The 17865-nt window shown below is 42.6% G+C and overlaps 3 protein-coding genes across 3 annotated transcripts; all 3 read right to left on the bottom strand.

Moving 5' to 3' along the window:
- Positions 1-1620: 1620 nt before the first annotated feature.
- Positions 1621-2990, bottom strand: EAF02_003970 (uncharacterized protein; the record flags this gene model as incomplete). The annotated part of the gene is made up of 2 exons (XM_038900018.1): positions 1621-2707; positions 2963-2990. The coding sequence occupies 2 exons, from the start codon at positions 2988-2990 to the stop codon at positions 2490-2492; spliced, it is 246 nt and encodes an 81-aa protein (XP_038759725.1). The 3' UTR covers positions 1621-2489.
- Positions 2991-3788: 798 nt separating this feature from the next.
- Positions 3789-4749, bottom strand: EAF02_003969 (uncharacterized protein; the record flags this gene model as incomplete). The annotated part of the gene is made up of 2 exons (XM_038900017.1): positions 4231-4749; positions 3789-4183 (listed from the first exon to the last, which is right to left on the bottom strand). The coding sequence occupies exons 1-2, from the start codon at positions 4247-4249 to the stop codon at positions 3789-3791; spliced, it is 414 nt and encodes a 137-aa protein (XP_038759724.1). The 5' UTR covers positions 4250-4749.
- Positions 4750-12361: 7612 nt separating this feature from the next.
- On the bottom strand, positions 12362-17852 carry EAF02_003968 (uncharacterized protein). Its single transcript, XM_038900016.1, has 4 exons — positions 13531-17852; positions 13302-13484; positions 12855-13252; positions 12362-12776 (listed from the first exon to the last, which is right to left on the bottom strand). Exons 1-4 carry the CDS (start codon positions 17398-17400, stop codon positions 12500-12502), a joined length of 4728 nt encoding a protein of 1575 aa, XP_038759723.1. The 5' UTR covers positions 17401-17852; the 3' UTR covers positions 12362-12499.
- Between the last annotated feature and the right edge of the window lie 13 nt (positions 17853-17865).

The following is a 17865-nucleotide window of genomic DNA, read 5'->3' as shown; positions in this document are numbered from 1 at the left end:
TGTTGGTGTGGCGGGTGGGAAGAGGAGAGGAGAGGAGAGGGCTTGGGGTTGGGTTTGTATGGATGGGTGGATGGATGGGATGGATGGATGGATGGATGGATGGACGGATGGGTAGGTGGGAGATGAGTTGCATATATTGTGAGAGTGTTTGTGTTTATGTTTGAATATGGGTATGGGTATCGGTATGTGTACATGTGTAGGGAGAATGGAGTTTATGGATGATGCGTGGTGGGTGGATGGATGGATGGAGGGTTTGCGATGATTGATCAGCGATGAAGGAATGAATGAATGAATGGATAGATAGATGGATAGATAGATAGATAGATGGATAGGGCATAGATTAGGCTGTGACAGGATGTACGAAATATATTAAATGAGTACGTTATTGTGTACTTAGACACAGTGCTTGCTCGGCAGTGAAAGTTTGTGTGGTTATTAAGAAGGGTACGAAATGTTCATTTGGGTGTACATAGGTATAGCTGTTTGATTGATAATCCGAGAAACCTTTAGGAGTGCAATGGGTAGGGAAAACAGAGAATGGTAAGTGTGCTGGAACTCGGGTGCGGAAATTAAACTACTGATCAGTTTCCTTAAGAGGGCACAGGAATGGCATGTTCTCACGCATAAGAAAAACAAAAGAAAAATCAATAAAAACCATCAAATCTTGTAGCACAACCTATTCTCATTCATCAAGTCATAAACCACTCATCGCACACGAAACAACGTAACACGCGCTGCAGAAAATCCGTCCCGCAACCCCTTACACAACATGAATGAACGAACTGCATAATATGGATACGATACTGCCAATAGGCGAGTGCGAATATGCATAGGGGATACGGACATTGGCGATGGTGTTTTGGAGGTTAATTTGGGTAGGGCTAGCGGTGGAGATATGTGGTGTGAGGATGTGGTGCGATATGGGGTTTGGGGAGGAAAGGAAGGGAAAGGAGAGGAATGGAAGATGGAGGGAAGGAAAGAAGATAAGCGTGTTCTCGGGTATGTGCATTGGTGGTGAGAGGGCTAGTGTGATGGAAGCGTAAGCGTGTGATTGAGTGACGGTGGTTGGAGAAGATGGGATTTGGGTAATGATTAGTCTGGCGTAATATATGTTCATTGAGGATAATCTGTGGGATATATCAACATGAATTCCACTATAGTTGAACAACGCTGTGTCAGAATAAGTACTCAAGAAAAGAATAATAGAGTGATATTCTCCTCCCCCTCCTCCCATCGCATGATCTGAAAAATGTTAGCGAGCCGGTACCGGGTGTCACTGTAACTCACTTCGCGCCGCCCATTCCATCTCATCATCGATCTCCACTGAAAGAAGGCAGAATTAAACTTCCACCCGCACGCACAAATTATTTCGAGGCATTCCAGAGCCTTCTAGTAACACTGTTGTAGCGCAGCGTAGTATCTTCGCGAATGCGAATGCGGATGCCAAGTTGAATTCAATAATTGAGCAAGTTGAACAAGAAGCAAAGATTGATCGCTTCACCGACCAGACATATACATAGCCAAGACTATAGCCAAGATAAGCAATCACGTAAATGTCAATTGGTATCATTAATACTATCAGTGTTAACTACAATGAAAACATAAAGACTGGAGAACAATTCATCTAACCATTTTGCGCACGCCGAGTAGCAAACACCAGGCTACCGCATAGTAAAACAATCAGCCCGCTGGTTCATTCCAATACCATCATCGATTGAGTAATGAACAAGGGGAAAGAATGGCAAAAGTAAAGACAAGCAAACAGGCAACCACCCATCCCAAATTTCTTGCGATCGCAATTCTCACAAAAGCCACCCCTCTCGCCGGAAACACACATACACTTAGACACCACGAACACCTCCGGAACAAACCAGCCAACCAACCAACCCTATCCCCATCCATCCATACCCTTACACCACCACATCAAATAGAGTAGAGCCAGAAATACATGAAAAGTAGAGCGAACAGATTGCAAACCAGAGTATAACGTAAACAAAAACTGAAGTTGAATAAGAAAAGAAGCGAACCAAATGAAACTTGTAGGAGAAGATAGACCGGTCTAGAACAAAATGGATACGAAGAGCAAGAATCGTTTTGAAACAAGATATTGTGGTACAGGACAGATTTTTTTGGTATTGTTTGTTAGAATGTCGTGTGCGTACCGATGTCGGTAAAGCTCTTGAAGGTAGAATACAATGTCGCTGTCAGCCTAGGTACCGGCAGTTTGCATTAAACGTCTCGCCAATTTGTGACTTGGAGAGCGGTAGCCAATCTATTCTGATTTCGTGAAGTTTGATGGTGCAAAAAGGAGTGGTACAGAATACCTAATCGTAGTAGTCGGTATCGGTAAAGCAATGCGAAATGAGCAATGAAATTCGTGAACGTGCAAAAAAGAGATGAAATTGAAAAGTCGGAGAAGTCGTAGTCGTATCAGTGCAGTTATCTGTATCAAGTAATCGCCATCGTAGACTCATCGACAACAACCGTTGTTACAATAAGGAGATTCGGTTATAAATTTCCGTGATGTTCGAGAAAGGGAGAACAATGTAAAGAAATGGATGTCTGTGGTTGGCCAATAGTAACAAATTGGCACGCTTATGGTGTCCCTGCATGGATTTCATGCAGGTGGCCACATTCTCGTCATATTTGATTTCTGGGGGGCAAATCGCAACACGGGAACAGAATAGATTTGAGACATTTTCGGATCCTATCACCCAGGTTGTTAGTGGCTGTCATTAATAACTTTTTTCTGATATCAAACGACTAGGCATAGAAAATTTCCTTCACCGCACTCAACATCTTCCACAAATTCAACTGATGTTTGGTAACAGTTTATTTTGTGATGTGATAGAGATGACACAATCTTATCCCGCCACATGGCAAGAACGAGAGAAAAACTGGGAAAACGAGGAAAACCAGGAAGACTTACCAAAGGATCATTTTCCAACTGCTTCCCCCACACCCCACCAAGAACCATAGTAAGATTCCATGAGAAAGTTCCAGACAGCGACGAGATGCTCAATGCGGTAACAGTATGTGAGACAAGGTTATGCCTTCATTGAGCAATTACGACAGGTCTTGAGTTTGCAATATTTACACTCGTAGATGAACCAATGAGGTCCAGAATGACACATCGAGCAAATCCACTGGATGAGTGTAGATTCTGACTTGAGAACATTGAAAGAATGACTGCAATATGTGGGAACAGCCATTGCGTTAAGTGTGTGTTGAGCTTTGGTGATGGATTTGAAGAAATTCTATGACTGAAAAAGATATCAGTATTCATCTGCAACGACAGTTCGAAGAATAGAGCTGTGATAACGGAAGCCATACATACTGATTGGGTGCGGAGAATCTGCTGAGCTAGCAACGACCAGAAGTGCAGAAGAATGGAAGAAGTTTTCCAAATTGGAGAACTGAGGTTTGTTGTTGAGCTTGTTGTTCAAGAAGTAGGGGGAGAGCAAATAGAAACTGTGAAGCAAAGTTGAGAAACCAGACAAGGACTTCGGCTGAACTCTCAAAGATGGAAAATATTCACTAGATCAAATTCTAATCGGAGCCAAGAATTGTGAAAGTGAACTCCAAGCTTCGAAGTTAATGTATTGAGACGAAAATCCGAACTTTCTGTGTGTTTAATTTCCCAAGCGAAGATGTGTGATGGTGAATAGTGTGCAAAGATTGTTATCGCAGTATTGAATATGAAGGAAAATCCCAAAAAACAAAAGTCCTCTCCAAACTAGCGGTCACGGCGAGCCTTTATATATAGTGAATAGTATGAGAGAAAAGAGTCAAGGGTACTCTGATAGATGCAAGATGAGATCGATCGAGTTTTCTCTTGTGTTCTCGGATTGGCGTTTTCCTCCGAGTGTAGCGTTCAAAGGATGAATCGAATGGATGAAACTATAGCCAGCAAAGTAGATGGTTTGTTTGAGAAGTATATATGAGATATTTTTTTGTGAAGGGGAAAAGTATAAGTTGATTCGGATGAATGATGTTGAACGTATAATGAGGCTGCTGTGGGTATGAAGTGGGTTTCCAAGCGAGAAAGCTGAGAGTATGTTTGATGATATTTGAGAGTGACCTATGGTATTGGTGATAAGTACTTTTAGGGCGGTTTCTATTTCAGATAGTCGTATGGATTCGATAAAGTTTGCTGAGTTTGCTTGCTTTGTTTGTTTGATTGCTATCCTTTTTAGTTTCTTGGAAATGATGTCCTGGAGAAAGATGTACCGGTAAGTATTGCAACCATAGGAATTGCAACAAGCAAGTCGGAAGTACACTTGAAATGTAGCAGAGTGAAAGGATAATTGCATGTGCTGGTAACGGCTCGGTATATCGTTATGGATGGAGAAGATTTTTAGCCAGTTTGCTAATCTGCTAATCTGCTAATCTGCTAGTCTCCTAGTTTTGTGGCCGTCGACAGAAGAAGGGACCAAAGAGCTGTAACCAAAGCAGACAAGGGGGGTAAGTCTTGAGCTAGTAAAACGTCAAAAGAAGGAAGTCGAAGTTGACTAGGTAGTTATCGGCCAAGAAATCATGTCCGCCTATCTGTCTGTCTGTCTGAAGAAGCAATACTCCGTATATGAGTTACTGGTAGATGATGCCCACTTAGCTAGCTAGCAAGCCATCAGCATTGAAGTTTTTCGGTCCCGGCCCATCTACATCTGTCTGTTGTATATGATCTGTACCGTGGAAAGGAAAGACAAGGTTAAGGGATCCTTGAAGAAGGGCAGGGTGTGCAAAGTAACGTGCAAATCGCAAATTGCAAAGATACAAGTGTGGGTTTAAACCTTAAATACACGATGGGATTACCTGAAAGGTTATAGTATATGGGTCCATAGGTTCGAGAACATGTGCTTAGTGGGGGGGGGGGGGGGGGGTTAGGAGAATCTACCGTTGGGCTGAAAGGTATGTGAGAGGGACCATATTGAACCAGGGGAAAGGTTCACGATGAAGAATACTGGGGAATTTCGAATTCATGGTAAATGTGGGTTGATTCTGTATAATATGGTGGTATATCTACAGCTGACCCAAATGCACTTTCCTTCCTATGAGGGATCACATTGAAATTCTTAAACAGATAGCACCCGTCTATGATATACTGTGTTAATGTGATATTTTTAACAAGAAAAAGTGTAATCAGACAGATGCATCACGATACAATGGTACAATGATGAATCGGGCGTGGTATACTATACAGAGTAGTTAAGTTTGTATATTTCATCTGACGCCTCATTGAAAATAAACGTTCGGAAGAGGTTCGACATCTAACCGGGAAATTCTTTTGGAAAGCCCGAGGTACAAATTCAAGATATTTGCCTTTTCGCGGAAGACGGAACATGTTTGATTAGTCTCCATCAAGCAGTGTAGAAGAATGCCAATGTTTGTTATATCATGCTTAGACATCGAGAGGTGGACATGGAGAGAGTTGAGGTAGCTGGGCACATAAGATTGAATGGCTGTGTAGTCGTCTTAGGTTAAAAAAAGCGAGCGAGATTCAATGATAAACGACGGAGACATAGCCAACCTATCGATAGTTCGTGGATCTGAAAGACGGGATTTAGATGAAAGTAGAAAATGGTCAAAGAGTCATTAATCACCATCTCCAGCTTCCTATCCTCCTTCCTTCATTCCAAGATTATCCTCAAATTCTTGATTGTGCTAATATCAGGGTATATCGTCGTGTTCTGACTAGAGGTATACGAGTACCTGTATGGTGTAAGTTCTTGTAAAGTGGGGTCCGGATCTTCTCTGACTTGATTTACGGAAGCTTGCCGCCGTCTTATTAACTATAAATTTGATTATGCGTCTTTTTGGAGGTCGGTTTTGAGTGACCGCGGAGGGAAAGGAGGGATCCGAGGTTTGAGTACGCGGTTTGTCAGAGAGTAAAGGACTGTTGTCACGATATCCGATCTGACTGCCATGCAGACATGATCATTTGTTGGTTTTGTGAGATAATCCGTCATCGTAACCATACAAGTACATGAGAACTGGGGTCTAAATAGTAGGGTATGCTGGAACCAAATATCATCAAGTCTGGTAAACATGTAGGTCGTTGAAAGCGGTTATGATAACGCTTAGCTTACCTTGCTGCTTACCTGAATATTACATTACTCCAACCACGATGATCAATTTGAAGTTTTTGACAAAAGAAAATTTAAGGTCACAGCAAGCTATGTGTTGCACAAAGCTAGGCCGATAATCGCTATGGAAGGACCATGATTCGATCAGGGATGAGAATGGATAAAAAAATATCCCGGAGAGACTTTCCTCGTGGCATTTGTTAGGGATGTCGATTAAAATAACAAGGATTTTTGGGTGGAGGTAAGGATTATCAGAATCTGCATGGTGAAGGAGTAGATAATTGGTAACCGAGGCCCGTTGAGGATATTTGTAGATACTAGACACTCTATGAGTAATTGTCAATGAAGTGGTACGCTAGTGTAACAGCGAATGAAGGCAACAAAGTGGCAAAAGGAAGATGATCTAGTTCGGCTTCCTTGGAATGGAGTCGTCTAACTCGATTCCATTCAATACCTGGGAAAACGCAAAGGCGAATGGGGAAGTGGTAAACGAATGATCCTCGAAGATAGTGTGTGTGATACAAATTGTAACACGGCAGATGAGATTTCTTGCTATTCAGGTAGGTGGACTAGGTAGATTAGGTGGTAAGAAGTGAGATCAGGTTGACATTGATTAACAATGACATGTCTAAGCCATCGAGCATCTTGTCCTGGCCAATTTCATTAGAAAGAAGGGGTAGGAGGAGATCGGTAGGGATGTTTTCAGGAATGTGACCATGCTAGTTGCCATGATGGACCGACCCGTTGTGTAGTCATCACGGATCATTGATCGTATGTAAGTGTGAACGGCTTCAGAGCGGAACGGCAGGGCTGTAACGGTCTTTTTTTGTCTTTCAGCCATCGTCTTCTTTTGACATAAACTAAGATGGGTAGGGTAAAAAGTCGTGATCACTTAAGAAGCATTCATTTGGTGAAAGTATATTTAACGAAGGTGTCATTAGCGGACAATTTAGATAGTCAAACGTACGATCTCCAATCATTCGGAGGTTTTGATAAACTCCATCTCCAGGAAATCACGGGAACAAATGTGTCCCCATTATTTTCATAATTAAAAGCGACGCATGGGGAGTACCCAGTAGGTGCAGTAGAAAGGTCCCAGCACTGAGGAGTCGGTAAAGAAGAATTGTCACCCACATAAGACAGGTGCAGCTTGCTTTGACGATCATTGCATCTGCAGCAGACTGGAAAATGTTTCGGTCAAAGAGTGGTGTCGCAGTGTCTGAGTTTGAAAGAAAATACATACATACAGATATAGAAAGTGGAGAGATGCGTTGAGGTCATGAAGAGAGCAGAGGTCATTCGCATCTAACAAGCATACATTTATATTGGTAGGTACGATTAAATAGACGAGTTAGACTGGCGACTAGGTTTGGATAAAGACACTTGAAATTACACGACATCGATTCCCATTAGTTACCATTATATTCTAACTAATCATATCACACACAACTCATGTTATGCTATTCATGTATTGGATCAAGTACATTATTCGATAAAAACTGACTGACTTCAGTCCGCAGATCGCTGCAGCAAAATCCTAAGCAACGAAAGCGTCTCGAGGATTATGCTGCTTCATGCTGTCATACTTCCAGACAGTGAATGCGGAGACTCAAGGTGAGATTTTAGAAACGAGGATATGAAAGGGGCAACGGAGGGTTACTTTGAAGCTTATTATGACTGCCACTAGAAGCTTGATGATATCTACACGTACTCGCACGACTCGCTCTCGTAGTGAGACCTGAGTATAGACACGCGTGTGGAATAGGTGATGTGATGTGATGATATTCGTTTCCCCTACCTAGTCATTCGAGCAGGAAGTGATTCCTCTGAGCTTATTCCATCTTATCATCTAAGCCATTTCTAATGAAGAAGGACATGAGATAGATTAAGTCTAACTTAGTCGAAACTCGCAAAATTTTCAAATCAGCCTTTTTACATTCAATTCCACTCTTTACGCCCTCCTATTCCTATGCAGCATTTTCCCCAAAGGATCATTTTCATCACATTCTTTTAAATTTAATTGGGTATCAACCACGCCACCATAATATATCGATCATACACCACGATTGTTGAACCCCCAGCATGTTCCGCTAGGCATTGCTTGTCAATTCTCAAAGAAGCAACTATTTTCTTACCAAGCACACAAATAAATAAATGCCCGATGCACATCACTTCTTTGGGAAACCGTTGATTTGGCAGTGCTTGTATCAAAGATCCATGTCTTGTACCAAGCCAGGCTATTATCCACACCCACCATTCAATTCGTGCGCATGCATACGATGTATATCAAAAATCCAAGATTCAAAATTCACAATTTATCATCAAAACCCTCATCCTCCCAAGATATCAATCGCCAAATCGGACAGATTTTAGGTAAAACTAGGGTAATGGTCTGAAATTGACTGCCAGAGGGACGATGAATGAGATTCCTCTTCAAATTCACGTCACACTCACATCATGTCTCATCTCTACCGGTAATGTGATGAAGAGATAGATCAATTAATCACCAGATCGGTGTGTGGGTATACATTCATCCTCCCTCTATTACTAATGATTACTAATGATTACAACTCATACATACATACATATACATATGTAGCTACGTAGATTCTTATACATATACATACATTTACGTATACATACACATACACATACACATACACATACACATACACATACACATACACATACATCCCTACACACATGCATAGGTAGGTACATACATAGGTATATCTTCCTCTTCCGAAATCCCAATGATAACCTACTCTCCTCTCTGTACGTCTAGTCTATGAACAATGATAGTTCGTTCGAGTAAACAAATCAATATGATGCCTTCCCGCAAGTAGAATGTCACTGCTTCACTATCTTCACCGCTCTCTACATGTCAAGCTTTGCGGCACTTCACATCATAAGATTCAGGGCCATTGTCTCACAATTTTAATAAATTCCCGAAAGGAATAACTATTATGACCACATAACTTCAACATCATCCACTTTTTTGAGGATCTACTTCACTTCCGTTGGGTATACTTGATTTGCTACTTTCGGGTTACTGAGTAATGAAGCAAGCTGCTAACGATTCAGACTTCACCACTTTAATTTCCAGATAGGTCTTTTCTCTGTGGCCATGCCCCTCAACCCCTCCCTTGTATCAAGTTGTACGATGATGCTGTATGGGTATTTTACGAGTTAGTAGCCAGTCACAAAGGAAAAACTAAGTAGATACCGAGATGCCATTCATTTTCTTGATTCCTGAACCTTTCCACTTTCATCACCTATGTCGGCATACTCCCGTCCCATCAAATCTTTTCATTGGCTTGCTGTTGCTGTTGCTATCCCGTCATTGTGATTTCCCCACCCCATCCACCCTTCATCTCGCACTCAGATCCATCTGTATCCAACTCATCGAATTCCCCGCGACGTCTTGTTTCACCAACCCTTTGAGCATTAGTTATACCACTCTCTTTAATATCTATCTATCTATCTATCAATCTATCAATCTATTAATCTATCTATCAATCTATTAATCTATTAATCTATTAATTTATTAATCTATTAATCTATTAATTTATTAATCTATAATCTATTAATCTATCAATCTATCAATCTATCAATCTATTAATCTATCAATCTATCAATCTATCAATCTATCAATCTATCAATCTATCAATCTATAAGCTATCTCAATCTATCAATCAAGCTATCAATTATAATTAGTAATTATTAATCATTATCTATCAATCTATCAATCATCATCTATCAATCTATCAATCTATCAATCTATCAATCTATCAATCATCAATCATCATAATCTACATCTAGCCAATCTATCAAATCTATCAACTATCAATATCATCTATCTATCAATCTATAATATAATTCTACAATCTATCATCTAATCTATCATCTAAATCATCAATCTATCAATCTATCAATCTATCATCTAACATCAATAAATTAATCTATAATCATATCATCTATCAATCTATCAATCTATCAATCTATCAATCTATCAATCGATCTAATCTATCAATCTATCAATCTATCAATCACTATCAATCTAGCAATCTATCACTCGATCAATCGATCAATCTATCATCTATCAATCAATCTAACAACCGTCGACCGATCCGCCGTCGGAACCTTCGATTACACACAAAACCACGTTGGAAAATGTTCTAGAAAACAACATGTTGTACGAGACGGTCTCCAGCATTTCGTCTAACTAGTATGCATGATCTCGAAATTTTGACATCCGGCTTCTAGACCTAGAAACCTAGAGAATCCTTCTAATCCGTCAACAAAAACGTGGGGGTCATGTGAAATCGAAATGGGGAATTCGGAACCTCTACTTGGAACCATAACGGTCACCAAAATCACAACACTTTCATCCTCACACTGGAATCATCATCACCTATCCAGCTGACTTCTATTTCAATCCACCAACTGCGCCAACTACTGACAGATTCATCTGATAATCAATGCATAAAAAGCACTGCATAACCAATGCGGGCAACAAAACCCATCCAAAAGCCCATCCAGAACGCCACCAACGCATGTCATGCAAATACATATGTACCAACAGAATCACGAAAAAAAACAGACATGCCGTCCCGAGATCTTGGTTTTCGGCATCTGCTTCGTGTGGACGCTCGATCAGTTCAAGATTTACTTCCCTATCTACCTACCTACCTACCTACCTTACTTATTTAATTCACATGTCCTCTGATCCAAAAGACCAAGAGGATATTCCGAAACCGTATCTCACGGCAGGGAGAACATGTATTGCAAAGAGTATTCAGCCACCAACACATGAGTTTTACATAGGTAGGTAGTTATTAATACTCTTGCCTATAGCGCTTAAGCAAGAAACACAAAAGTATCAAAAGTGACTTTGCACGTAAAGGTAGGTACGGGATACGAGAAGGGAAGGGCGTCGCTATACAAATTTCAATTTCAATTTCAATTCAAAAATTGTAATGAACGGATACCTACCTACTGTACCTACCAACCTCGGTAGTATGTGTGAAAATTCGCAACCCTCAAATCTTCCTCTTCATCCGTCTCATAGCCGACCCGCTCTTTGACATCCGGCCCGCACTTCATCATCCCTCTCCTTCCCATCTCCATCAGCACGGCCACACAATTTCCATCCCCAACGGCTCGTATGCTATGCGCCATATCATTTGTATCGTATCCCATAGTATCAAACGGTACATAAGCATGCACCAACACAAACATACTAAACACACCCCTCCCATCCCCATCCCGCCAAGCACTCATCACCCAACCCATCTCCTCCCCATCGCATCGCATCGCATCGCATCGCATCCTCTTCCCCGAGCGAGCGATCCCGATCCGTCGCCAACACGGATGAATGTCATCATGTCACCATGCAATCATGCAAAGCTTATCTGTCCATCACCGTGCCATTCCAACGTCCGGCTTGTAACCTCTATCCTTTGCCCTCCCGTTCGAGTGGCACTCCATCGGCCACTCGTTCGCTGCATCAATCGATGCACGATGACTTATCACGCCACTATTTATGCGCCGGAGTCACTGACGCCCGGGTGTGTTCCAGATGCTGAATGAGGGTGGTATCCTTAGGTAAGCGTGTGGCGATGGAACGGTTGTATCTTCATTTCTTGTGCATAGGTTGGGCACTGGACAGTAACTTTGTAGCGGAAATGGATTGCAGAACTGGCAATGGAAGGCCTAGAACAAATCGAATAGTATGACAAGAAACCCCTAATAGTTGATAATTAATTCTTGATATCGTATGTATCACTTCCAACCCAGATATTTCAACCTTCCTCATCCAACCAACCTCTCCTCTCGTGTTGGTAGTCGCCGTCTAAATCCCATTCCCTATATCCAATCTCAAGCTCATGCCTCACATTTCGCATTCCACATTCCACATTTCACATTCCAACATTTAGAAACGATCAGGTTTCATCGACTCATACAATAATCAAGAACACTACACAACTGAAGATATACCCAAAGAGGGAATCCTACACTGCCATACACAAGAGAATGAGTACTCTGCACCACTACTCGAACTCGTGTCTACCTAATCATCTAGACAATATCAAATGGTAATGTAACCCCACGAAACTCCTTCTTTCCCATCTATTGCCTACTACGCCACAATGCCATACCCAAAAATGACCAGTAAAAACGACTCATCACATCTTTCACATTCCATTCAACCGGAGGTAATACCGACCCCGCGATGCCATGATCACCCAGTCAGATTTCAATAGTCAAGTTGCGAACTTTTGTCAAGTAATGTCACGGACAGATACAATTCTAGTATTTGATTTCTACTCGCTGTTCTACGCTGTCATAATACACTAACATACGCCATGTCTTTCCACATTCTATTCTATTCGTTACCATCTTCCACCAACCGATCAGACGGGTTCGCTGTGGCTTTTCGCATCTGAATCATCTCCAGATGGTGCTGCAACTAAAGCCGAACCGGCAGTTGCTTCATTGGTTGCTTCTGCGACTTCTTCTTTCAAATAATTTTTCTCTCCATGCTCATCTCTATTCACATCATCGGCTTGATTTTCACTACTTAACGCCTCTGCAATAGTAGTATCGCCCTCCGCGTTCTCTACTTCTTTCTTGTGGAAAGTATGTGATTCCGCCAGATTGACCGCGAGGAAACTCTTGGGAAGTTTGACTCTGTTTGTTCTGATTAGTATTTGTTCTTTTGAAAAATCCCACTACAGATAAGATGGATTGAAATAGGTCAGAACGTACTGATGAAACTTCGCCCTCAATGTGTCAATAACATATTTCCAATCGGCATGAGCTGTCAAACTTCTTCTCGGAGCACAACTAATACTATGCTTGCTGTCCAGCTGCACATCCAATGGATCAAACGTGTGAGCACCTGGACTGATTGTGATACGTATGCTATACGCATATTTAGCAACATCTTGTGCATCGACGGGAGTCTTGTTCTCAGATTCGTAAAGCTCAAAGCATATTTGTGAGAGATAGTCAAGCTCGGGAATGGCACTTCGTTTAATCTTCGTTTCAATACCTCCTTCAAGAATACAGTTAAGAAGCGTATAAATATGAGACTCTTTAGTAAAATATACGAATGCTTTGGCGTCATCCGAGGCTTGCATTTCTTCGAGATCCTGGACAACTTCCTATATTCTTGTTAGACCAATGATCTTTGAAGATTTTATATACTCTTACCTTTAGCAAGGGAAGCGATGTCAAAAGGCCAATCTCAAGTTTCTCGCTATCCGCGATACCATATTCTTGTGGACAGATGAAATCGAACAAGACTTTAGATAGTTTATACAATTCTCGCAATTTCTCCAAGCGAACGTCGGTTTTAGCTTTCGTTTGGCTACTGCCAGTGAAAAGTCGGAAATACTGGGGATATTAGCCAAGTTAAAGTTCTCTTCACGCAACCACTTACTGATTCTTCTTCACTATTCTTTCCGTTCAATACCGACTTTCTTCTAAACATGCGTCGGTGCAGTGTTCTGCTGCTTTCAGCCTTCTCCGCTGGTACAGTCTCATCCTTAGCATTTTCTGAGTTTTTGGATCGATCTTTTTCCCAAGCAAGCTCTATTTCTTCTTCCTCGAGAATGCTCTTGCTCGGAGTGAAGACCCATTCGAGAAATTGCCGATTGTGAAGGGCGTCAAACTTCATGGTATCGTATAGCTCAGAGATTTTGCTTGGATCTACTTTCTCGGGATCGGAAAATTCATTGAAAAGCTTCTCCCATCGTTCCTTGAATAGCTCGGCATCTTCACCACAGCACCAACGAGCTTGAATACTGCTCGTAGCGTTTGCTTGTGACAAAGCCGAACCTGCTCCTTTGCTATCCTTATCTCCAGGATTTACAATTGCGTTGAGTGATGTAGTGGCGCCTCCATAAAGTTTGCTGAAATTGTTACGCATAACTCTCCTGTGGAATTTCATCAAGTGAACAACGTATTTCTGCACGATCGATGGTTCTGGCATATCCGCCGGCCAGGCAAACTCGGGGGGTGCTTCCATTCCTTGTCTCAACAGAGTCTTGAGCTTCTTCTTGACTTTGTCCATCTCGTCTTTAGCTGCGTTGGAGTCATCGAGTAAATCTTTGCGAACGGTAATGAAATCAGATGCCAAATCCTTTTGATTTGTGAAAGCAGATGCCCATATTTGAGCACTGGCCGTGACACGTCTCTCGGAGCTACTGAATACATGAACTTCATCGAGAATGTCCTTGTTCATCAATTGAAGGTCGTTTCGCATTGTTTCACCAAGCTCTTGTGCTTGATATCTAGCCGAGTGAGTGGGCTCACCACCCCATTTGACAATGAGCTGGAGTTTGTCCAATACAAGGCTCTCCTCCGCTGCGGTTATACGAGATAAAGTAACGCCAGATAACGAGTCATTTCGAGTGGGCGATCTTCTTTCAAGATTCGCAGCAGTCTTTGCTTTATCAGAGTGTTCAAGACTTGGATCAATTGCAGCAAGGTCTTCTGGTGCAGGAGGAGGTATCTCAGAATTTGGGGATTCCTCAGGCTTTCTTTTTCGAAACATGGGCTTAATTTGTACTTTTGTGCCTGTCCATCCACCTTTCTTCGCTAGAACATTCCTTAATGATTTCAGCTTTTCTTTATCCTCGATACCCTCATACGCTGCAGCATCAACCGCAAGCATAACGCTATCCAACGCAGCTTCGCCTATCAGTAGGACTTCTTCTTGATGACCTTTGAGAAGATCGATAAAAGGTTTGGTGTGGAACGTATATTTGTATTTCTGCTTGGGTGTGCGATCAGCATGTCGAATTACAGATACCATACCTTTGAGCTTCCACGTATGTTTGGGTGCCGGTGGTGGTAGTGTCTGTTGATCTTGTCCAGGAGTAGGCGTGGGTGTAGGCGGGATTGTAGACGTAGCAGATGGCACTTCGCTGGGACCAGACACTGCAGGTGGTGGCAACAATTCTGCTGAAGGTATGACAGAGGTGTCCTGTTCCGCAGCTAGTGGAGGTGAGGTCTTCGGAGTTGGGGCAGCTGAGCTACCAGGCTGAGGAGAACCTGAAGTGGAAAGTCTATGTGATCCATGATTAGGAAGATGTCCGTGAAGCATGTTTGACATGCTAGGTGATTTGGAAAGGATGTTTTGCAAGGCTGACCGATGATTATCTTTGAGCAACGGCTCTTTTCTTATAGCGGTGGGGCTCATTGTTCCGTCGGTAGGGGAGGTCACACCACTAACGGGTTGTGATTGCCCAATATACTTTTGCTTTTCGCGAACGAACATATCTTTCAATATACGTGCACATTGCTCATAATACTCCTCGTTGTCTTTTACAAAACTCCATCCATTAACATCAATGACGTAGCTTTTCCCTTGCGCACGTAAAAGGTCGAACCCGCATACTCTCTGACCGAAACTGTTAGCGATTCGAGTGGCCATAGCGGATTCTTCTTTTGTCAGAGCTGTGATGTAACGGATTTCCTTGCCATGAGTATTACGTCTGACCAAGCCATCAACAACGGGGGATTTGCGAGTTTCGGCGTGGCAAAAGGTTGGCCCAACAGTATATGCTTTCACATCTTCGGCATTATCGACACGCATGAACTTCTCATATAGATAACTGCTTCCTGGTTCGGAAATGGCTCGAGGAATTGTGAGATCTTCTACATGTTCAGAACTCTTGTTGCCAATCTTCCGGAAGAGCTTTCGACCTCCTCCGCCTTGACTTTGGGGATAGTATATGCAGACATTGTGATCTTCACCACTGACTGGTTTCTCCACAAATGGCTTACACAATAGTACACCATCAACACTCAAAGTGTCTCCGTTGTCAATAAGTTCAACCGTCTTGGGAGCCACCATCTGACCACCAGTTCCATCTTCGGGTCCTTCTAGGACAAGACCAGTGGTGTCCTTCAGATGCTTTGCCATCTCCGGTGTGAAGACAGCTGGACCTCCATCCCGATTCACTTCTATACGCTTGGGTGTGGGCACATTTATTTTGTCGAGGATTCGTAGACAGATCCTGCGATCCCACAATATTTTCTGCATAGGAACATCATTGACACAGAATGGTTTTCGTGCGTGCACATACGCAATGGCTTTGTCGAGTGGAAATCCGTCTGAGTAAAAGGAAATCAAGAAATCACAGATTGGCCAATTCTCAACTTCCTCATCCAAAATAACTTTGTCCCCAAAGATGACAACCTCAAATTCGCCCTTTGAAATCAAGCGATTGAGGATATTTCGACTTGGTTTGCTTCGTGCTTTAATGTCAAGGGCACATACTCCTATAACGCCCCAAGGTGCTGGCCTATTCTCATCTTCTTTTTTCAGATGTAGGCCTCTCTCACTGCTAGGGCTGTGGCTGCTGGCACCGGTGCTACCACTGAAACGTCTCTTTGCTCGACTCCTGGATCTTTGTGGGGGTTGAGGTCGTGGTTGAGCCTCGCCTCTGGCAACAGAATTTCGTTTTGCTAGCTCTGCAGCTTGAGCTGGTGGTTCTCTCGCTGTAAGCTGATGCCCATTTGGTGCGTTTGGTCCACCAGAAGTAGTGGTAACAGATATGTTCGAAGTTTCTGGTGGAGATACTCCCAGTCCTTTCACTGACGAGACTGATACTGAGACTGATGCCGTAGTTGTTCTTGTACTTCCTCCGTTCTCAGAACCAGTTGCAGATGCTGCAGAACTTATTACACCACCTGCTCTGGCTGATGCTAAAGAGTACATTGAGGATACTGACATTCGTTTTCCATCCATCTCCGCAACTGATGCTCGGGGTCGAAGAGTAGGCTCAGGAAGTGGTACCGGCACACTCTTGCTATCGTCTGCCATTGTTAAATTTGTTTTGGGGGTTTGTTCTTCCGCCATTGGTAAATTCGTCTTTAGGGGCCCAGACTCCTCAACAGCAAAATCTTGATGACTAGTTCCTGTCCCTTCTAAGTTTAAGCTTTCTTCCAAAACTGCCAATGCAGCCGGCGATCTTTGGCTGTATGTAGACGATGTTCTAGACTTTGATAATGTTCTTGTAGGAGGTGGTGGCATAGAAATACTTGCTCGTTCGGAATTGAGTTCTGCGTGTATCAATGGTTCTGCGTGCCTCCCTTTCCTGCTCAATGACGCAAGAATGCCACTGCCGGACGATAAGCTGAGAGAGGCCCTTCTCACTTTAGATTTGGGGCTCAAGTCCTTTGTTGATTGTACTTCTTGGCTTGAAGAATTGGATTTGTTGAATGTTGAAAATCCGACCGCCTGTTTATCGGTACTAGGATCATTAGTTTCCATCACTGCGCTCTCACCTTTTCGTGCCATGATTGCGGGAAATTGTTATCAGCAGGTCCACGGGTATCTGAGGAGTGCATATATTGGGTTAGATGTGTAGTTTGGAAACTACTGTCAAACTCTTGAAGGACGGGAACTGGAAATTGAAACCAGGACTTGGACATGAGAAAGCAAACAAATCATGGGCTATACTACTGTGGATCTACCAATATTGAATGCTGGCAGTTTAAGTGAATGGGAGGGAGAGAAGGATATATTTTCATTTTTCCAGGTTACACAATCTTATCGTGGCAGATGACGATTAATGCGGCAAGCAAGAGGAAAAAGGAAATTCAAAGGATAAGACGACGAATGAGATGGTATCGATTAGACAGCATTGACGAAGATGTATGTGTGAGAGGTAGCATTGACAAAGATGTGTGAGACGGGAGTTAGATCTCTAGGTGTCAGGAGAGGATAACATTCACTCATGTATTGGGGAACTGATGTATGGAT

The sequence above is a fragment of the Botrytis sinoallii genome (assembly GCF_014898435.1).
Source record: "Botrytis sinoallii strain Bc 23 chromosome Unknown BSIN_006, whole genome shotgun sequence".
Taxonomy (NCBI): domain Eukaryota; kingdom Fungi; phylum Ascomycota; class Leotiomycetes; order Helotiales; family Sclerotiniaceae; genus Botrytis; species Botrytis sinoallii.
The sequence above is the reverse complement of the archived record's forward strand: the minus strand, read 5'-3'. Positions and strand labels throughout refer to the sequence as shown.